Here is a 23,279-nt window from a genome sequence, read left to right on the forward strand (position 1 = left end):
AAGTGGTGGAGTCCCCATCCCTGGAGGTATTTAAAAGACGTGTAGATGTGGTGCTTGGGGACATGGTTTAGTGGTGGACTTGGCAGTGCTAGGTTAACGGTTGGGCTTGATGCTCTTAAAGGTCTTTTTCAACCTCAACGATTCTATGATTCTGTGATTCTGTGTTTGCATTCTATGTGTACAGCTCTCGGATGCACAGGCATGTGTGTGCAGTGAATTAGGCCTCAGAGTCCACCTTCTTGGTGGTGCTCAGTAACCCAGACCATTGCATGGCCTGTTGCCTCTGCGGGACCATGTCTCTCTCCAGTCCTCTTTCTCAGGCTTGCTTATATTTTCTTAATATTCCTGGAATAGGGCTGCCAGACTCCACCCTGTATGAATCACCAGAGGAGTGTTACACATTTCTGTCAGGTCCTGCTTCTTGTCATCTACCTTGTCACTAGAGTTAAAATAAAGGCGTGACACAGGCACAGGAGGATAATTTAATGGTAGGAAAGCAGGACACAGGAGAAACTTACTTGGCATTTTAAGCATTGGTTAAAGAGAAGTTGAGAGAAACCAGCACAGCAAATGCTAGAAAAGTTATTTGAGAAAAAAGTGGAGCTTGGTTTAACGACATATCAGGGAAGGCAAGAAAGAAAAAAGGGAGAGGGAAGGTCCTGTCAGGTGAAGAGGGAGTCACAAGAATAGAAAAGTGTCATTTTTCTGCCTGTAGAGTGAAAATGGAAATAGATGGATGGAAATCGTTATTTACTGAAGTATTTAGAAAGAAAGTCCCTTATGAGAAATGTATTTATTTTAGCACACTCAAGGTCCCCACCTGATGGGTAGTAATTCTCCAGATGTTCCTTCTATCAGGGTCACGGTGCTGTAATCACACAATCTGCTGCAAAGGGAAAGATGTTTGTAAGCTGGTATTTTCATTTGGTTTGCTATAGAACATGTAAAAGAGCTATACATCAAAATGTATACAAAAATTTTATTCAGAACCATTCAAAAATAATTACTCACATCTGTAGTAATTAATTTCAGGGGAGGAAGTGAGAGAGTTGAAAATTTACATGTATATTGGAATATTTCTAATGGTGTTTTCATGAAAAATTTTAAGCCTTCTACGGAGGGATATAAGCTGTCCCGCAGATTTCACAGCATGCATTTCTTTTTGGAAGTCTAAACAAGGCTTTGCTTTTTTCCTGTTATGTTTGCACTTGTGAAATGAGACAGGGAGAGTTTGGCAAAACTCTTTGCAACATGCGAAGGCACGTTTCTTATTGATTTTCTTGGGTTTGGTAAATTGAATTACAGAAGCAATGGTTCTGTTTTACAGTTTTCAGTTTGCAATACTGATACCTCCTATGCTTATTCTTCACAAGACTGAGGCCTGATTTTCAAAATAGCAAGCTGAGGGCGGTAATTTGAGATTTGTACCAAAGTCTTTTAATTGCCATTTAAAAGTGGTTACATCTCCCAATCTTCAGATAGATTAGGCAAATGCTTATATATGATTCTGAAAAAAAATCTACTGATTACGTCTTAAGAAATTCAGAGGTAAAAGTTATACACATAAATACATCTTTTTCTGTCGGGTCCTGATGTTCTGACTTTGATCCCAAAGGTGCTCCTGACTGTAACCACTCTCCGTGGTCTGGGAGTTGAGCTGTGCACCTCCAGAGGAGCTTGTTTGGGAGGCTGCGGGCTGTATTTTCTAGAGATGCAAACAGAAAACATCCCAGGCAGAGCTGCGCCCATTCACGTTACCACAAAATGTGGACCGTAAAACTAAACTCCCTTTCTTCACAAAAATTTACAGGCAAAATCTAACATATTCATTTGATCCAAGCAATTATTGCCTGCTGGGACTGCCTTGGTTTGATTTTCTTTATATGAGCATAAACTCCTGCTCTTTCATTGCTAATTTCAATACCTAATTCATATTAACTATTTAGCCTGGTTTCTCAAGGAAATAAGACTCACAAGAACGTCCTAAAGTTACTCCCTGTGATTTCTGAACCCAGCTCTTCATTTTGGTCAAATCTGATGGGGAAGAGAGGTGCAGCGGGCAAGGAGGGTCCCACCAGTGTTGTGAGAGCGTGTGAACCGGTCAAGGAGAAAGATGTAGTTATGGAAAAAAATGGAAGGGTTGGATCACATTAATCAAAAAGAAAAAAACATGGACCTGGGGCAGACTGTATGAATTGCCTAGTTTCACAGCAAGCTCTGTGGATCCCCCTCCTTGGATACCTTGCATTTTTGGGCAATACTAACCTTTCTCTTCAGGATGTCTCAGGCATGTCCATACATTTCCCTGTGTATGTTTATACATCGCAGGAGCCAGAGATGTCTATTGCCAAGTCTCCTTGACTTTAGCCAACAATGGCAAAGTAGTAATTCCCTAAGGGGCCAGTCCTGCATGGGGAGGAGGAGGTTGTCATGCTCTTGTGTTTGAAGCAGTGATGGTGACGTAACCTGAGGTTTTCATTGCAAGTTTCCCTTCAGTGAAAAAAAATAGACTTATTCGTACTCAGGAGCGTATGCTCTCCCCCAACATTGCCGAAATGAAGTCCCATGCCATAGCCTCAGCCTGTGCCTGGTGGTCACACTCAACTTCCATTTAGTCTGTCTCAGCAGAAAAATATGCAATATGAATTGATTACTGCTGACAAATGCAGTGTATCAGTCAAACTTTAGGAAAGACGCAGGAGAAAATGGAGTGAACTGAAGAGCAATTTAGTGAGAGAAATTACTCAAGCTGGAGGAATTTGTTTTAGTAAACAAGTTATTTGCTTTTCACTACATTTAAACCCTTGTGGTAGGGTTGAGACTCCGCTTCCTGGCGTACCTGTGCGTGCACCGAAGCACAGCGCTGGCTTTGTGTGCTGCAGCCAGAGCCTCAGGTGGAGTGGCTGAACTGCACGAATCATCTACACCATCCAAACAAGGATGTGCTTTTCTTCAAATTTCTTCTTTTTTTTTTTCTTCTTTTTCTTCTTCTTCAATTTTTTCTTCAAACAAGGATGTGGGCACCCCTCCACCAGAAGCTGGGCCCTTGATAAAAACGTGCTCCACTTACAGTACAAAGAGCAGAAGAGCAGATGAGAGGTGTTTTCATGACTGCTTTTTCACCCTGCTGCTGTGTAGTTGTCCAATGACCAATGACAGCAGGCTGTCAGGAGTTTGATGCTGATCAGATCCAGGGTCGAGCCGTGTGTGGGCACCCCTCCGCCAGAAGCTGGGCCCTTGATAAAAACGTGCTCCACTTACAGTACAAAGAGCAGAAGAGCAGATGAGAGGGGATGTGTGTTTTCATGACTGCTTTTTCACCCTGCTGCTGTGTAGTTGTCCAATGAATGCAAACAGCAGGCTGTCAGGAGTTTGATGCTGATCAGATCCAGGTTTAAAATGAAAAAACATGATTACCTGGAAATATTTTTCATCACCCTGCCTTATTCTTTATATAAATTCCTGTAATGCAAGACTTAAAAAGAATCTGTAAATGACAGCAGTAGTTTTCTTGTTAGTGTTTTCTTGTTACTGTATGATGTCATACAGTTGTTCAGAAATATTAAAGGATTTGCAAAAATGAAAACTAACAGAGAAATAGAGCAATGAAACTTTGAAAATTGAAGATCTACATAAAAATTATGGCATATGTCCTTAGGCAAATGCATGACAATTAAGAGTTGTGTGTCTGGCATGCAGCATGCTTTTCGTCATAGTAAAATATAGCATAAATAAATATTTGAAAAGGCCTTTGAGCGTTACAGAAATTTAATTCTGATGAAGGATGCATCCTCTTTAGTGAAGATAGTTTCAGAGCAGCACCAATGCCTACGAATCATAAATAAATTGCAATGTATATTGCAGGTACCCTGTTAAAATATATTAGGATATCAGGATAAAACTTAGCAATAGCTGCACTTGCTCGAGGCATGGTTCATTATCCCAGGAGTTTATCTGCACCCCAGACAAGCCATGGGTGCTGAAGGAGAGGTGCAGCCCAAGGGGGAATGGAGGTGGAAGGTGTCTGAGCCAAAGGTTGTCCCTTAACTGTGACGTTTTCTGTTCCCTCACGTACCTCCTTCCCTGAATTGGTTGAGTTCCCTTTGGACTATTTGCACTTTTGATCTTCGTATCATCCCACGTCAGTGAGTTCACCGCTGCCACTGCCCCTTGTGAGCATCTCCCCTAGCACGCGGCATTCACACACACGGAAGTAGCTTGAAGAACGCTATTCCTGACACCATCAAGCGTCCCAAAATTAAATAATGCCAGAATAGAGCTGTTTGACCCACTGAATAAATATTGCTCACTGAATGAGCTTTACCTTTTTCCCTGTGACTGTTCCATATGTGTCCTTATGTCTTCTTTACTCTCCCACCTTCAAGACCTGTTCTAAAGATAGATTTGCTGTGTTCTCCCTGTGTTGGTAGGATATATCCGTGCCTTATTTCATGGGCTGTAATGAACTTATTTTCACAGCATTCCTTTGAGATAGTTTTATGAAACTGAAACATAGAGAAAGATCAGAAATATTCACTGCTAGTAGGGCTCACTTTGGGAAAGGGATTTTACCTCTGTGTATTTAAAGGCAGCATCAAGATTCACGCTTCACCTGAAATCTGGACGCCCCATGTCACTGATAGCAGATGCTGTTACCCTCATGCTGGACGTATTTGTGCAGTGTTTCCCCTCACCACCCTCCTGAGACATCTCTCCATTTCCATAGGCTTTGCATCTGGTCTCCTGGGCAGGTTATCTGCAAATTCAGTGTTGCATCCAGGTGATGGGAGGGCAGTGGCAGCTCTTGGTAGAAACGTTAAAGAGCATGGCAAAAGAGCTTAGACTCCAAGGGAGGCAATGGTCTTCACCAGACTCAAACAAGAACATGGAGTTTCACTGCACAATACTTCACAGTGAAAAAAGTCCAGTTAGTGTTTTTTCTGTTGGCCAAGTATTGAGTATTCGCTGTATTTCTGGTCTTTGGTAACAAATGGAAGTGCTCTTGTGTGGCAAAGAAAGCTGTCACATCTCTTAGCATCTCCCCTCTGCTCTGGGATGAGCAATTCTGGCAACCTGTAAAGGGAACATTTATCTTCTGAGCTTTCTGACCTGTTTCTAAGGCCACTCAGGTTGAATAAGTATCTGCACGTCTCAATGGTGCATGAACTGAAACTATTAAATCTGTTTGAGGTCTGCCTGGATTTTCCCAAGCGCTGTTAACGAGTGCATTTACAAAATGAGTGCTGCAGATCTTTAGATGTGAAAAATAAAAATGAGATTAATTGCCTACTTACCAATGGTCAAAGCTGAAACTTCACCAGCATTACTCCCCGTGAACAGCCTTAATGACTGCGTAAGGGACAGCCGGTGCAGGACAGACCCCAGCACTGGGAACTCTGCAGACCAGGGCTTCCTCCTGCTGGGATGCTCCCTTGGCTCCTGCCTCCAGGTTTCTGCAAAACCAGCTATTGCCTTTGTATAGTCTTACCTTTTTATCAGTCTTAAGCTGGTAGATTAGGAATCCCAGATGTCTGCTAGACACTTGGGTATATTTTACTGGGCATAGTCTCGCTCTCTCTCACCATAAATTCTGTCCTTCCTGAAACAGATATATGTAATTTAGGAAAAAAATCATTGTAAAAAAATACTTTTTGCAAAAAAAAAAAAAGAAGAGCAGTGCCATTACAAAACTAAACCTGTTTCTGCTCCGCAGTGATGTACTATCTCTGTTCATCCAGCTGAGGCCAGGAAGGATTTCTTTATTTTTAAAAGTCCCATGCAAATTTTAGTTGCAGTTTGGAGAGAAGAGATGGTAAATGAGAATTATCCTTTTTTTAATAATGCAATTAGTTTGGCAATTCCTTAAACACAGATTTTGCTTGCTCCTAGGTGAGGGATGTTTGTAGCTAAATTAGAACATACTAACCAGTGTATATACTAAGTAAGTGCTTTCATCAAATAATGTACATTACAAAGTTATAAATTGTTGGGATGAGAGTGATTTGTCCCTAAAGACAACTGCTTCATCCATTCTTTTGCTGTTAGAGAATTCTTTATTCTCTGAAACATACTTATGTTTAAATTGAATACAAACCATATTGCCTTTCAATAAGCAAATGAGCACCCTACTGCAATGCATCTGTGTTTTTGAGCTGATTTAAAACATCACATTTACATTTTGAGAACCTCATTAAACATCTAGTGGCTATTTCCTTTCCTCTCACGCAGCAATTGTCTTAAGTATTTAAGAAATGGTTTGTTGAAACATTCATATCTGACAGTTGAGCTGTTATTTATTGGCAAAAATTCATTCTTACTTAAAAAGTTAAGCAAAATCAGTATGTTCACTTTCCTTAGAAATGCACTTTGGCATCATGCGCTTGTCTTACTGCATTATTACTCGTTGATCTATTTATGCAGAGACTCATGTAGGTTGCTTAAAATGCAGCCTTATTTTTCCAGTTCATTTACCAAGACAACCTTGCTTGTTCACAGTATTGACTAAGCAGCGAAACTCCAGCGTGCCTTACTTTAAAAGGGTTGGGTTTCTCATCTTGATTGCAGCTCCAGTCATTAATTTGTCATTATGTAATTATTTTGTATGAAAAAATATGGCCATTTGTAGATAGCTTTTAGAAATCACAAGAAAATGAGTTAGTTCAGTAGTGACAGGAGTGCACTATCTGTCGTTCAAGATCCATCCGGAGAAGGTTGAAGCATTGTGGGATACTCACTAAGTCGTCGCCACTGAAATATGAAATGTGTCTTGGGATAGATAGACAGTGTCTTGATCGTGGAAATGTAGTTGTTGGTATAAGCATGAAGTGTTTAGTTTAAACTTAGGAACTGAGTCTTGATGCCACTTCAATAATATTATCTCTTGTTGCCTCCATAAAAATAATGGTGTGCCTATTGCAGATAAACCAGCTGCTTAATATGCAAAACCGCGTCCGTGCTGTTGGCAGTAACATCACCCGCGATGCGGCCATGCCGTGTGCTTTGAAGTGTGAGAGTCGGCGCCAGCCCGGTTTCCCAATACGTGAACCTCGAATTTGATATGTTACTGAGAAGGAATGAGAAAACTTTCTCTGAAAACTAGCCTTAACGTGGGTTAATAATTAACCTGCCTTTTGCGAACGCCTAACAAAGCAGGGATTAAAAATTGAAAAATTCTTTTGGTAGATGTCTAGCAGTAGCAAAAGAGTAGGAGGACCTGCCCGCTGGGGTTGGGAACAGTGCAGCTCCTGTTTAATCCCGCAGACTTTAGCGAATTCATCTGGGAGCCAGCCAATTTTAAAGTCTTAAAATGGATTCTCTTGGTTTATACCACATTTTAGCCTGCCTTTAAAGAGGAAAAAAAAAGATACTGACTTGAATGCAGCGTCATCACATTCAAGGTTGTGACTGATCTGAGTCCACACATTAGAGAAGTGCACATTGTGATCCTTACCAAGAGCAAAATCATGCTGCCCGCTTTCAGTCAACGGGTGTTTCCACTGTTTCCATTAAAATGCGAGCAGAGAGGATGCATCTCCAGTGGGTCAAGCCAAACATGGCATGGTCGAACCTAAGAGGGTTAGGACTTCGTGGGTGATAGTAGTGATGAAGATACTCATTGTGCTGTGGGGAGATCAGGGCCACGCTTTACAGCCCTGAGTGCATTTTTATCACTAAGTTCCACAAAAAGAAAGATAATTCTTTTTATACTTGTCTTCTTAGTAGCGTTCACATTTTTATTCAAACTGTAGATTACTTTGTTTCAAGAAGAGTTCCAAAACAATACAGAAAAAATAGGCCAGAGAGACAGTAGATATTAAACATCAATATGATACAGAAAACACTAGCTTTACTGCACTGCTTGGGTGAGCTACGATCCTGGAGCAGAACAGACCTCAACCACAGAGAAGGAAAGGTGGCACTGGGGGTGCTGTGGCAGGGTCTGGGAGCAAGCGGTTGCCAGTCCTGAAGTGTTGATGGAGAATACGGTCAGCATGAGGTGCAGCCTCTTACCTGTGAGACCCTTTTGGCACTGTGAGTAGAGTTAGCTGATGGGTACGACGCTTCATCTATCATTAATAGCAGACTGGTATTTGTTTTTTTGGTTTAAATCGTGGAGTGAGGATGCATTCAAAACAATCAGCAATAAAATTGACATGTGCAACACCATCAGAACACCTGTTTTGTATCACAGTGTAACTCAGGAGACTATAAATCCTCCTGCCTGTAGCATTTATGGAAAAAGTAGCGTAGAGTACAGGGAGTTTCCATTTCTTAGTGTCACTGTTTTACACAGCCGTTCATTTGTAACTATCCTGCTCAGCACTCAAATTGAAGGATGAGGACAACCTTGTGTGTCTTTCGTCATGGTGACTGCATAGATCTGGTCACCCTCTACTCGCTTCTGAAGGTGCTGAGGTCTGCCAAGACGTTGTCTGCACATAAGGAACATTTTTCTGTCTCATTAATAGCTCTCTGAAGAATATTCTGACATTAATGTATTTCAGCTTTGGATTTGGCTTTGGAATTAGTGACCCAGATTCTTCCAATTTTCTGTATTTATTTCAAAGCATCCTTGTACATGTCCCCTGGTCATCGTTTGGAGGTGGCCAAGACTCCTGTAGTTGCTTTCATTAAATGTTCAATGATAAAGTGGTGTTCAGTCACAGGGGGAGCCTGAAGCTCATTAAATAAATTAACAAACTCATATAGCATAGCATGCATCAGGTTAGGAACATAGGCAAATTCAGGATTTTCGTACTAAAAGGCCAGAAACCCTACATGTTGAATTGCCTTGACATTTTCTTTAATGTTTTCAAAGTGAATACAAAAATGGTCCCAAATGTCACTCAGAGTGTTTCAACACTCCTGAAAGTTTATCGACCCAGAACAAACCCACTTTTGGACCTCACCCTCAAGCTCTTGCTTCACTGAGCACATGCTCCGTTTTGACTGGGCGGCTGTGGATAGTTTTGTGCTTTTCCATACCAGCTCCTAAGTGGGTGGCAACAGTGGCTTCACCCGCAGCACCCGGTGCAGCTCCACGCCAGCAGCCTGCCGCTGCTCAGAACAGTTCTGGTCCCATCTGGGCATCACGTGGAGGTGTTTCCCTTCCATAGTTTGTCTTTCACCAAAGACAGATTCAGGTAGGTTTTTTTATAAATTATAACAGTTAGTGAATCCCAAGTTGCACAAACATTCAAGCAGCGGTGAGCGAGTGCTTCCATCTCTCTGATATTTACTGTCAGCAGGATGAAAGCAAATGAAACCAGTGAGACTTTTCCCGGAGCAGACACGAAGGGTCTGCGGCTCCGATCTCCATGGTGGCTGCTCTGCTCCTCAGCAGGCGATAGCCACGTTCCCTGCACCGCCGGCAGTGATGCAGCCACGCCCCCCGCGAGGTGGAGGGAGCCCGGGTGACAGAGAAAACGAACGACTCCGAGAAGTAATAAAAAGTCAACCGGTACCTCTAAACCAGAGACAGAGATGTTCAAGCTTGTTATTTGGAAGATTAAAGTTCCTACGGTGACCTAGAAAACGAACGACTCCGCTTTAAAGAAGTAATAAAAAGTCAACCGGTACCTCTAAACCAGAGACTAACTTGTTCAAGCTTGTTATTTGGAAGATTAAAGTTCCTACCTTTCCTTTATTTTCAGTCTACAGATGTCTGCGGTCCCAGTCAGTTGATAATGAGAAAGTCTCTTCAAACAGCCCGGAGCAGGTCACTTCTCTGTACGCTTCCTTCTGGTCACCGTTTGGCTTTATTGTATTTTTAACTTCTGTTTTCATTCAGCAGCATACGGGGTCAGACGTATTCAAATACATATTATGTGCTCGTGAAAGGGATTTCTGTGAAGGTTGCATGGTCACTGGCTGCAAAATGGAGTATATAATTTTCTGTCCGTGCTGTAGCACAGTTCTCATACCCATGGATGTACAGGTACGCATCAGATTTGCCACAAAGGAAAAAGTGAACGGGGATAAATTTTATTGCCTTTCTGATTAAAGAAAGTCATACCTATTATAAATACAGAGTTTCCTCTTTGTCCCTGTGTGTAAGGTTGTTAAAAGCAGAGCAACAACAACAAGGTTCCAGCTATGAAATATCCTAAATTACAATTCACTTAGCAAATGGACTGAAGTGTCCTAATTCATGTCTTAAAAGATGTTTTTATTATAATTCATTTGTAGGGAAAAACAGAAGGCAGTGTATTTTATCTTCCAAGTAATGAGTTTTTAGCAGATATTTGTGCTGTATTTTGATTTTACTCTCATAAAAATGATCTCTCTCTTTTCCTGGGTTACCGTTTTCCACCCTGCCTTTAAAACCTGAGGTGTAATACATATTTAAAGAGGACTTAACTGTTGGATCATCTACCTTGCAGCTTTCGCATACCAGCTTTCCTTAAATTGTTTCCATCTCTTTCTTCTTCAAATATCAGGCCATATATTTGGATCGTGGACAGATGTTTCTGACATCTGAACCACTCATCCATCAATTTGTAGCCCATAAAAACTGCGTCTATAACATTCTGCATCTTTGCACTCCAAGCTCCTAATTACTTAAGACTCGGAGACTTTTAATTTCTTAAAAAAAGAAAAAAAGATTTTTTTTTTTTATGCTTTTGTGTGTACCAAATAAAACCAATTACACAATGTGGTAAACACAAAGTAAGTAAAATGAATGGTAGGAGCAAATACAGAATGATTGTTAACGTAATCCTGCAAGAAGAAAGTCGATTACATGCCTGCGTTTGTTCTTATGGATTAGAAGTTAGCTAATTGAAAAAGATTGTGCCCACTGTTAAATGTGCTTTAGATGCTCTGTTTTCCAGGCAGAAAAGAGGGAAAGAAGAGGTTTGTCATGTAGCTGCCGCTGCCATATGCCTCGTCTCCTGGTGAAGGGAGGCTGAGCACTGGGTGCTGGTGACAGCACCCGGCAGCAAAGGCAGGTCCTGCCCAGCGGAGGGGTGGCCACGTGCTCCTCCAGCAAACATCTCCAGCCCCATAACGGTGCCCAAACTCACCCAGGGCACTTTGGCTCAGAGTATTGTCCCTGGCTCCAGCAAGCAAACCCCGTGGCATCCTCGCTCGGGGCTGGGTTTGACCTTGTGGCTGCTGTTGCTTTGACAGTGGCTGGCATTTGCAGGAGAGCAGAGAGCAGGTACCAGCTCAGCACGGAAAGAAATGTGAGGTTTTGGCAGTTCCACTGATTTGGAAACAAATGTGAGGTTTTGGCAGTTCCACTGATTGCGTGTGAAAATATTAAAAAAGAAAAGAGATGTCATCAAGAGCAGTATTACACGATGCACAGTGGAAAATAAACTGATGATGAGCGTGGCAGAACATGCTTTGCAGCTGGCCTTGTTGGTTTTGCCTGAATTACAGATATTTGTCACTGTGAGTCATTTCAGGGCCGTAACTATCCTTTGAAATGAAGATGACACAGGAGCCACCTACCTGATAAGGTTTATGTTCAAAATCAGATAGCTCTGATTGTATTGCTGGGCAAAATCATTAAAGAAGAGCAGCCACTGGATTTCCACAGCGGAAACGAGGCAAACGCTACACGGGAGTGTTCCCTCTGCGGTGTGCAGATAGCAGAAGTATGTGCCCGTGAACTCAATGCTGCTATTTTATATGCATAACTGCTAAAGTAAACTCTTTTTGTTAAGGAAAATCAATTGTCGTCGTTGTTATAAATTGTAAAGAAATGACTTTAAAGGCTGCCACAGTTTTTATAGGAGTATACAGTAGATTAATTTACATTGTATCCAGTTGTCATTAATTAAAGAGATGCTTGTCTGACTTTTTGAGTCAATGAAGAAATTTATGGTTGAAATCAATAGGCCAAGTACAATGGACTAAGGATGTGTTTATTTTTTATAAACATAACTGTGCATATAGGCAATCAATATTTAATCATCCCATAGGATTAATTTGTCAAGAAATCTATATGTTCAAGTCTTTTAGAGAATATAGTGTTTCTCAACAACAGGCAAAGAATAAATACCCTTTCATTGACAGCATAGAGGAGATGGTTTCAGCCTGCTGCAATAAAACGCTGCCGCACTTCTACAGTCCCCTCTCCCTGATGTCAGGGAAATACATTTTGCTTTTCTGTTACATTTAGGGAACAAAGTTTTCTAAATATTCAAAGATAACCAAGAAAAAAGGAGTCCCTGTGAAGCCTTCTGTGCTCTGGATTGACTGAACGTAGGTATGCTCTGCTAAATTAATTACAGGTTAGGCACATGATAATGCTAATAAATGCTCCAGGATATAATGTGATTTTTCCTCAGTGCTTTGCAAGTATTCACAAACCATTGGAAAACTGTTCTTTCAGCTTGGTCAAAGTAAATTTCCCAAAATGTATTTCATCCTTATCTTTGTAAGGCAAATGGCTTTGATTATAAGAATTTTCCTCCTTCAAAAATTCTTTTTCAAGCAAATCCTAATTCTTACTAAGTTTAAAGCTCTGGACACATGAATTGACATGCAGGCAGATGTGTTACTGTTGTGTTTGCTTGTGTATTCTCTCTTTGAAAAATCAATTTTGACTTTTTAATGTACAAAGGCACAGCCTGAATGTTAGGGAGAGGCCGTGCAGGTGATTTCCACGAAGTGGGTGATGCGGATTTGGCTCCTTCCCATGCAAGGGAGCTGGAGGAGATGCCCAGACCTCTGGAGGCAGACAGACAGTGCTGCAGGAGCAGGAGCAGAGGGCTGGGTTCTTCTTGGTGCTTTAATACTAAGCAGCGCGTGACCAAGAGCTTTGAGTGCCTCCTACATGGGTTTTGGCTTTGCAGAGCCTCCCCAGTTTCGTGCTAGGAGTTTGAACCGCCCTAAGCCTAAGGTGTTGCAGGCATCTAAATCGTATTTTAGGGTGTCTTGGGCATTTCAGTGTTGGCGTTAGGTGCCTCAGCATCATGCAGACCTTTAAAAATGTTGTGCTAGAAAACCCTTGTTCCTCCAGCTGGTTGCATGGCTCTCTGACTCCATATAGAGCTGACCTTCATTTTTTTCCTGTATCCCATCAGCAAGTAAAGGAGCTCAACTGCTACGCTTATTTTCAACAGTTTTAATACTTGTCAGCCAAGGGTGCCGTTGCTGTTTCACACCAGGGTTGGGAAGCGGCTCCCTGGTGGTGCCCAGGCTGGTGGCAGGGGTCCGGCAGGGATGTCCCAGGCTCCGGGAGTGATGCCTCCATGCAGCCACCTCACTTCCAGCGCAACTGCCGGGCTTATTTTCCTAATGGAAAGAGAAGGTTGAAAGCTGAACGTGGCAAAAGCTGTGCGGGTACTGATTTTCTTTATTTGTTTGACAGCAGAGCTGAAAAAGCAGGCAAGGGGACATTTTGTGACAAACCTAGTGACAATTTTGAGATGTTTGGGGGTTTTTCTGGTTTCCATGGTAAAAATAAGAATTAGAACAGAGCTGGTGTTGATTGCAAGGCAAAAAGACGTGTGTTGCTTCCTATGGAGAGATACCAATATCCAGTGCTGGCTTAGGATGCATAATACTGAAATGAAAAATCAAATTGTTTTGCTCTCAGAATGAATAAAATAATGGAGCTTCTTCATTGCTTTTGTTTGGGTGGTTGTAGAAAAGGGTGATAACCTAAGGCAGCAAGTGAATTTGATACAAATTCGTGACTAGTTTTGGTAATTGTAAAGTTTAAATGTGAAGTTTTAACTATTAAAATTATGTGCTGAAGTCTCTGCTTCAGTATTTCCTTATCCAAAGATGAGGTGTAACAGGGAATATTTTTACAGTAGACCACTGTAAGGAATCAGAAGTCAGTCTAAGCAACGGCTAGCTAACTTCAAACAACTGCCAGAAAGTCAGTATTAGCTCACACAACTGGAAGCACAGTTTTGTTAATACAGTACTCACAAATGTAATTGGCAGCCAACATGATGGCATAAAACACGTGGCTTAAAAAAACACTAATGATGTCTATTTAAAAAAAAAAAAGTATTTTTTTGAATGTTGAAAATTAGGTAATTTTCTCCAGAGTTTTATGTTTCTCTGATCCTTAATTTTTGTGAAAGGGACAGACACAATCATGAAATTATGTTTGGTAGTATACCGCTCACTTTTGGGGCATAGTCAATGGTTTTAATCTTCCTTGCGAAGATTGCTTGTATTCAACTTGATAGTTTGATTTTAAAAAAATAAAATAAAAATTCGAATCCATTGCAAAGAACAAGCAGCAATAATTACCATGGAAGTAAGATCAGGGAATTTTCCTTTTGAAGGGCCAGGTGGGTTCATGAGGTCTGCAGAGCACTTTCTTTTCCAGTATCTTAGCATCACTTACATTTTCTGGGGAGCTGTTCGGGCAAAATAAAAAAAAATGTATAGACCTTAGGTTTCCATTTGTGGGCTGAATTAGCTGCATATAAATTTTTTCCCCATTTGTGAATTCTATAAGTTGCTGCTTACCATTTTCATTTTAAAATCAAGTACGTATTTCAGACAAAACACAAGGTCTTCATTATAAAGTTTTTGAGAAATTGTGCCAGGAACTGCACTAGGTACCTTGTTGTAACCACTGTCTATAAAGACATGGTGAGTTCAGCTCCTACCACAGTCTGGCATGGTCAGAAATACTGGGTAGAATGGAGTTTCTCAGGAATTTTATTTTCTTTAACAATTTTTATTTCAGTGTGGGAGCAGGGATGTGTGAATGAAAAAGTTTCTCTTTGAGAAAAAAATTCTCATTTACCTTGGTCATTTTTGCATTTTTAGATGTACTTGAAGGACATTTTAAAATAGCCATGTTGAGTTTAGAAAATTTAAGAGCTGTGTTTAAGAAATACAAAACCAAAAATACTTGCATATTTAAAATATAAGATCATTTTATTTGGCTGGCTAGGTAACTTGGTAAATTTACGAACATTCACAAAGGCTTGTTTCCAGTTTCTCCCCTTAGAGCAGTAGCTTTCCTCTAGAAGCACTTTCCAGTTTGACCGCGCTACGTGTGGCGAGCATCCGTCCACTCGGGTCCAGCGAGAAGATCCATATGGGCAAATTCCCCGTGCACCGCTTTAAAAATACACTCTAAATCTTATCGTCATTATCCTTAATATCTTCTCTGCAGCACACTCACCACTTTCCTCTCAAGGACAATGGTCTACTCGAGACAAGGCTTATCTGTTACTGGGAGGGCTCCCTGACAGCCTGTGAAGGTGCACGGTGCCTTATGCATTATTCAATGTATATGAAAGGTCCTGGTGCCCCTTCTGTTTGTTTCTGCAGCGTTTTAAATAACCTGTGAGCATTTAATGCGGATCAGAATTCAATGGCTGTTTTTACCTGGCGTGCATGAGCAGCAGAGCCTTGTCCTTGCACCTTCACGCACTTTTCCACGTGTAGCATTGTCCATACGCAGCACTTGTCACTTCTTTCCTGAGCGCTCGAGTTTCAGCAATGCCTGGAAGTTTTCTTCGAGATGGGAGCAGGAGAGGTGTGCGTGGCATAAAAACAGGGCTGCTGGCGGGCAGAGCAGAGGACAGGAGGAACAGTTGCCCTAACGCGTGCTGATGTTTGCTTGGCGAGCTGTGGGATGTCAGAGTAACACACTGCAAAACCTGGGTGAAGCAGGTGTCCGTGGCATGTTCTTATTCATGGGTATCTAAAGAAGACAGAAGGAGAAAAGGCTGAATTTCTGTTAAACAACCTGTACCTTGGGTTTCATTGTCCCTTTTGTTGGTCTCAGTACTTAGGTACAAAGAGCTGTGAAAGAGACAGGATCTAACAGCATCTTTCAAATTCAAATTTTTCATGAGCTCCACTGGGATGATCTCTTAAAGATACAATATAAATGCACATATTTTCAGTATCTTTATTACCTTTAATAACTCTTTGTAGTGTAGTGGCCTTGGAAAACCACTAACAGGGGAATGCTCCACAGTTCCATTTTATGCTTGCAACAGGGAAAAGGTGATGCTACTTTGGGCTAGACACACAGGCGATGCTGCTCGGGGCAGACACTGTAGGTTGTGGAGCTGCAGCATCTTGGCTCAGCAACTCGCAGCTCCCGGCCCTGCGCTGGCATGCCCAGGCTCCTCAGCAACGCACTTACCTCTCGTCCTGCTCTGCACCCACGCGTCCATCCAAAAGCTTTCTGGTACAAGGGCCGGGTTTCAAAGGCCTGTGCGTGTGCAAGATTTGTATTAACCGACGTACCTCTGCCTTGCACATCGGGCAGGCAGGCAGCAGTGTGGTTTTTCCATACGGTAACTTGTTTTTACATTTCTAACCTAATCTGAGATTTTTTCCCTGGCGTTTCTCCTATGCGTGGCTTAACCCCTGCAGGGCCAGCCCTGAAGAGCCACCTGAGCCTATAGCATGGCTCACCCAGCGTGTGCAAGAGCAGAAACCCTGAAATAACCTCTCAGATGCACTCAGCACTCAGCGTTGGTCTAACTCAAGCCACGCAAAGGCTCAAAGTGCAGTAAAACACACGCTGACTTTGGTGGCAGCAAAGCGAAGCTGGTGTCTAGAGCTGTTCCATCGTCCCAACTTTCTTAAGAATTCCTCTTGCTTTTTTGCTTCGCAGTCCGAGTTTTATTTAATGGGCATATAGCTGTACTTGTGTAACATACTGTAACGATAAAAGTATTGACATCTCTGTCCCACTGCTATGAATTTAAAGCTTGGAGTCTGTTAATATTGCTGCAAATGTAGTTTATTTGGATGAAATATGGTAGATTTAGTACTAGCTTTCAGCAATTTCAATGTACATTTTTATTGCATCAGCAAATTAAAGTTTTGAAATAACAGGTTTTCTATCCTTAATTAACTCTGTATTGGTCAGCATGTAATAGGTAAGAAATTCAGTAAGCTTAGTGGAACATCTCATTTTAGCATCACTGCACCTGTACAGTTGTCTTGGGATGTGTGGTAAATATTTAATGATTTTTTCCTTTGTTTTCTGCAGCTGGTGTCTGTAATAAGGCAGAGTATCTGCAAGTAATATTGCAATGTCAAGTCACTCTGCTGCCCAAAATGTGTATGATTTCTGCTTGTCTATAAACTAGTTAAAGTAATGTTACACACAATGTGGCACTCTCTTCTTGCGGTGCCTTCTTCTTAATTAGATTTTTTTTTTCTTTTCATTTCTTGGTAAGGCATACAAATAAAAGAAACTATAGATTTTGATGTTGAAAACACTGTGCAGTCTATAAAGCACAAAAATCTATGCTTTGCTTTTTTTTAATAAAACAGCCTCTTGTTTGCTCATATTGACTCATTGTTCTCTGAAATCCATCCATCTTTGAGACTACAAAGTAGTAGTAAGGATGGCTGATAATTATGCACTAAGGCCATTAATGGCTAGCCTGTTTCTCACTCATCAACAAAAGTGGTAAGTGCTTGGAAATCAAACTGCATTTCAGTTCTTCAGTATGCTCTTATTAGCTTCAAATGATGCCCCAAATGACAGCTGTGAAACCTCATTGCCTCTAACGAGGAGGCAGCACCCAGCTCATGGAGCCGTGGCTGTCCCAGCGCGGTGGCAGAAAACATGTCTGCCACCGCAGTTGGCCAGCGTTATTTTAAAATCATGGAGGGCATGGGGCTACTAGACATGAGGAGCCAATTTACTTGGTCAGGTTTGAAGGGATAGCGTTTGAGAGCTAGTAAATTCAGCTTCAGTAAGCTGATGAAATGAACTGAAATGAACAGCATTTATTTTTTTTTAAGGAAGAAAAAGGTTATTTAACATTTTAACAAATGGGTTTGAAACATAGGGGCAGGTCTGCGAAGACATTCAGGCTCCTAAAGATGGAAGAATTCAGTGAGATTTTGAAAAATGCCGCAGCATCTGCTTGGATGCTTGGGTGCTTACATGCCGTCACAAATCGTGCGCTTCGTCCCTTGCTGTAGTCTCTGTCTGATGAGTGTCAGAAATCCTCCTGAACTGAATTATCACTGTGCTTTTCTTGCATGCAGCAAACTTCCGAGTGCTGCACAGCGCCTGCAGCCGTTGGGCTGCCCCAGGTTTGGTGCGGGACCTGCACGGGCAGAGGAGGACAGGCAGATGGCAGGCAGGGGTGGCCTCTTGATAAAATGAGTTTGCAATCTGTCATCTCATCTGTCTGTTACAGAAATGCTCAGTAGTGGGTTATTTCGGGGAGGTTCGCGTTCTTGCTGCGTCTCTAATCCTCCTGGGTTGTTTGAAGGTTTAAGGAAGCGCCCGGGGTTGCACAGGTCTGCGTGTGCTCCGGTTCATTTCAACGGTGAAGACATCATCTATCCCAAAAGCTCTGACATTTGCATCCTTCTTTTGATTTTAGGCTGGACAACAGCGTTGGTGGGAACAGGAAATTACAGTGAATGGAAATATTCAAAAGGGAGAATTAATTACCTACAACCTAACTGAGCTGATCAAGCCAGAGGCATATGAAGTCCGTCTAACGCCCATCACCAGATTTGGGGAGGGGGACTCAACTATTCGGGTCATCAAGTATAGTGGTAAGAAGACCTTCGTGTACAAGCAAATGCGTCGCGGTGCATTCTGCACAATTCGGTCTGCTGTACCGGTTACGGCTGCGCTGGGTTGCACTGTGTAAACTGATTGCCCATCCTGCAAATAATGCTGCAAGGGATGAGTGTGGGCTTACAGGAAGGAGGGTTCTGGGTAGAATGGGGTAGAAACGATAGTCTCCACCTCTGGGAAGTTTCACAATAAAAATAAAAATTAAAAAAAATCTCTGAACAGCCAAAATGCAAAATCATATTGAATTTTCTGTGAAATAAAGGAAAAAAATAGAACCAATTAATGTTAGCTTCATGAAATAGCTCATTTCAAGAGTTTGTTCTTACTTAGAACACTTTGAAGGGCGATGAGTTTTGAACAAAAATCTACAAAAGTAGTATTCTGAAGGTGTCAAATCAGTGTTTTGATATCATCAAAATACTTTTTTTTTCCACCAGAATGAGCACTTTTTGGGAAGTTTTTATTTGAACGTGACTGATTTTTTTTTAAAAAAGAAGTGACCATTTCTAGTCCTGTGCAAGTGGAAAAGGGCATTTATACATTTTCCTCTAAAAGGTCAAGCCGTGACGAAGATTTGTCCACTTTAATCTAACAAGAAAAATACAGTATTCTTACATCCTTCCATTCAGTCTCCCAGCATTACCAGGAAATAATTCTTAGAGCTCTGAAAAATCCCTCAAAATACCTTTCTTAGGGTATTTATTTAATGAATAACTGAATTACTTTTTTGTTTTTCCTCTGTAAAAATTACAATGAATGGGCAAGAGGTACCTTAGAGAGAAGGTAGCTCTACTGAAGATATCATTGTGCAGTTTGCAATGGGAACCTGGTGTGCTGAGCAGAAAGTTTTTATAATTGAAAAAGGGAAGCGTGTGCCAGGGGGAGATATTTGTAATCACGGAATCATGAAAGTGCGAATTTGTCATCTGGGGACAGACTTTTTAGCAGGGCCTGTTGCGACAGGTCAAGGGGTAATTGTTTTAAACTAAAGGGGGGTAGATTCAGACTAGATCTAAGGAAGAAATGTTTTACGCTGAGGGTGGTGAAGCCCTGGCCCAGGTTGCCCAGAGAGGTGGTGGATGCCCCATCCCTGGAAACATTCCAGGTCAGGTTGGACGGGGCTCTGAGCACCCTGATCTAGTTGAAGATGTCCCTGCCCACGGCAGGGGGGTTGGACTAGATGGCCTTGAGAGGTCCCTTCCAACCCAAACTGTTCTGTGATTCTAGGATTCTATGATACTGTGATGAGGAACCTTGCTAATCCCGCAGGACAAAAGCCAGGTGACACACAGGTCAAGTCACAGCTAGCCACGTAGGTCCAATTGCTCCAGGAGCTGGCTGCAACAGTAATTAGTGCTTTACAGATACCTAAGAGAGCCCAAAGCAGGAAATCACATGCAGCAGAATGCCCAAAAGCAACCTACAGTTCAAGAATTACTTTCAAAAATCATTAACAAATAATTTAAAATAATGAACAAATCTGAAAAAAAATTAAATGTCTTGTGCATTGTATGTGCAATTCTTCATGATCAATGATTAGCTCAGCCCTGCTTGATCTCATCAGAAATTATTTTTATCACTGTGTTAATATCAAGGGAAAAAATTACGTTAAGCAATCTTAAGCATCAATTCTAAAGAACGTAGTTGCACATTTCACTAAATGCCAGATCTGCTAACGATGGTGATGGATGAATCTTAGGTTTTGCCTGTTACAGGAAAGTGTTTGCAAAGTCTGCGATTCCCAAAGCTCATGAGAACAAAATCTCAGTTAAAAGGACTTGTTTACTAAATCTATGAACATACAAATGAGGAGATGGTCATTCTGCTGCAGTTCCTCTTGGGCTTTGGCTCCTCGTTGGGCCTCCTTACCCTAATAAGTGCCTATTTTCTGACACTAGCGGTAGGAGGCTGGTCTCTTTGGGGCTCCCCGCACACACAAGAGAAAGAGCCAGGGTCTTCCCGAAGGTGATCAGGAGCAGAAGCTTCATTCAGACATGTGGGATTTCTCTGCAGCAATCCCGATCTCTCTGTGCTGGCCGTGATAAGGAGACTTGTGTGCTCACAACCAGCTTGTGCCAGGCAGCCACTGCCAGCGTCCGTGGACCTCAAAATTTTGTCCAATGACTTAAATACTGACCAGTGCTCCTATAAGGAGAAAAAAAACACCGTTTAGGTCACTCAGTCACTACTGCTCTTTTTTGGTGGTGGTTGTACCCTGGCAGGTCTCAGGAGGTTGACTGAGGTCTCGGCTATGGCTCACAACCGTGCTGAGTTTGAGGTTTTAATGCAACATTACGTGATTTACATTTCTAGCCCCTGGCTGGCAGGAAGAACATTCCCATGCAGCATAAAAGGCATATTTTGTCTACCGCAAATTTTTCTGCTAGAATCTGCCATTAGCGCAGATGTGAATAACATCCCATTTCAAACGTGCTGATGAGGTGCCAATGCAAAATCCAGCCGCCCGGGAGAGAGGAAGCCGTTGCCTTGCGCCCCAGATGGAGAGATGCTTTTGGAGCAATACTCAGTGCTACTCTGGTGCTGACAAATTCACAGCTTCAGAAATCATGAGCCAGATGCTAATCAATAAGATAAACCTAAAGTGACTTCCCTTTGAAGAGGGATCCCAGAACCGCTGAGGCTTTGTGTGCTTAAAATATGCATTTTATCTCAGCATTCGTTCAATGACTATAGTGTCAGCAAACTGTTACCAGGCTAATTTTAAGGATGTTATAGCTTCAGCTATAAAATAATGATACCACGTACATTATTATAGTGCAAATCCGATACTTACAATCTGAAATGCTGGAGTCTTAGAAAAGCAGTTAATGGGCTAGCGGAACGCACAGCAGCAGGCCTGCATTGATGTAAGAAATAATTATAAACATTACTCAGAAAATAAAAAACATCATGTGAATGTTTCTTAAAAGGAGAACTAAGATAATTTTTTACATTTTTCTCCCATTACATTTTTTTTAATTGTGAGACCTCAGGCAAGGAGGAAAACATTTGAATTTTCATATTTTCAGTGGGATTTTGTGTGTGTGCGTGCGTGTGCCTCTGTGTGTTCAGTTTTGATCAGTACCCCAGAAGCACACCGGCCTCTAGCAGCGTCAGCCCTTCTTTCTCATTCCACCACTTTAGGAATACTCTTTTTGGAGGACCAGGACCCAGGGCCGTGTCCATTCAGGTCTTGAGTATCTCCAAGGATGGAGACTTCACAATCTCCTTGGGCAACCTGTTCGGTGCTCGATCACCCTTAGAGTAAAAAAGCTTTTTTCTTAGGTTTAAAATGCACCGATGTATTTGTATTGCTGGTGAGGATTCCCATTGCAAACATTTTTTCCCTTATTTTTTAAAACTTTAAGCAGGCTAAGAAGATTTCACCCCATTTTAAAGAAATGCAGTGTGGAAAGCAGATCGGACACATCGTAGAGTTGCTAAAAATGGTAGCAGTGTCTTTTGCCTTTAAGAAATGCATTAACTTTTACAGTTGAGTTTCATTTTTGTGCAAGTAGAGGATAGAAAGGCCATGCGCTACCTAGATTTTACTTTGACAGCTTAAGCTTGTCTTTTGTAGTAGGACAATCTTGGGTAGGTACCGCACAGAAATGATCGCTCAGAATAGTTGTAAAGTGTGTAAGGATCAACGTGACATTTCTGGTGTATTGGTTGCATTTGCTGCCTTCCTAGAGAGGAAAAGGTTTCTCCAGATTTCTTCCAGGGGATGAATCACCCTCTGGACGTGCCCATATCTCTCCAGTGACTTTAGAGACACTCCAACAACACTCTTAGATGAGGTGTCTAACTTTTAGATCGCTAATGTTAAGCCTCATTAATCCTACCTGTGAAGTCATTTTTATTAGGTTACACTCCTTCGTACGTGATGCAGAGCACATTTTTAAATTAAAACCCACAACTGGAGATTAACGTGGAAATTGCTAATAGATAAAAATAACAGCTTCCAATGTGCTAGCCTGGTAGCCATCTGAATGTCCAAAATAAGGAGACTGTTAAAGCAGGAAAACCTCAGTAATGAGCTCTTTACAGTATACCCTGCCATCCCAAGTGGGAGCTGTAAATACAAAATAAAAACTCCGCAGCATCCAATCCCATGAATCAAAAACTTACCCATAGCGCAAGCATTTCATAGGGTAATCCCTCCCTTGCTATGAATTATTCTCTCCTCTGCATGCCGAAAGGACAGGAGAAAAGAGCAATCATCACAGTAGGAGCGACATTGATAATTACAGCCAAACATCACTTGACAAATTCTTTGGTAGATACATATGTTACTCTGCTAGTGAACACAGTCTGCCGAGTAAATACAAACAAGGCAATTTAAGTAGCACTAATGAGTGTTTTGTAGGCTAATATAAAACAGATATGTCTCGTAGTAACAGCAGATGTGTCTCGTAGTAACAGTTTAAATATTATCTCCATCACTTTAGATAAATCTATGTGAGCCTATTTGATATGAACTGGCTGTAAAGTCCTCCAACTACTCCAATTAAAACTTTAGCACTCGCAGTTTTAGATACGCACTTAGGTTTAAATATTTTTAAAGTTAACCAGTGATTAAAGAAGCAAGTTTTACCTCCCTTCTATGGAAAAAGCCGACAACCCGTTACTACTATTGGTATGTAGAGTCAGCCCCTTGCCACAGTGGCAGATAGATGATGATGGCCAGTCGCTTTGTAGTCCAGCTTGCTTATTTTCATATGAGGATTAGAGACTCCCCAGATTCTGTATGGGAGAAGAGTATATAATTACG

At 41.6% G+C, this 23,279-nt stretch overlaps 1 protein-coding gene across 1 annotated transcript in view; it reads left to right on the forward strand.

The window, feature by feature from the left end:
• The window catches only part of MDGA2 (MAM domain containing glycosylphosphatidylinositol anchor 2), a 258,623-nt gene that overhangs the window by 211,792 nt on the left and 23,552 nt on the right, over nt 1–23,279 (forward strand). The window contains exon 10 of the mRNA XM_009289913.1: nt 18,303–18,480. Within this exon, the coding sequence (XP_009288188.1) occupies nt 18,303–18,480 (178 nt within the window). The remainder of the gene's footprint in view (nt 1–18,302; nt 18,481–23,279) is intronic.

This window comes from Aptenodytes forsteri, unplaced genomic scaffold (genome assembly GCF_000699145.1).
Source record: "Aptenodytes forsteri isolate BGI_AS27 unplaced genomic scaffold, ASM69914v1 Scaffold76, whole genome shotgun sequence".
Classification (NCBI taxonomy): domain Eukaryota; kingdom Metazoa; phylum Chordata; class Aves; order Sphenisciformes; family Spheniscidae; genus Aptenodytes; species Aptenodytes forsteri.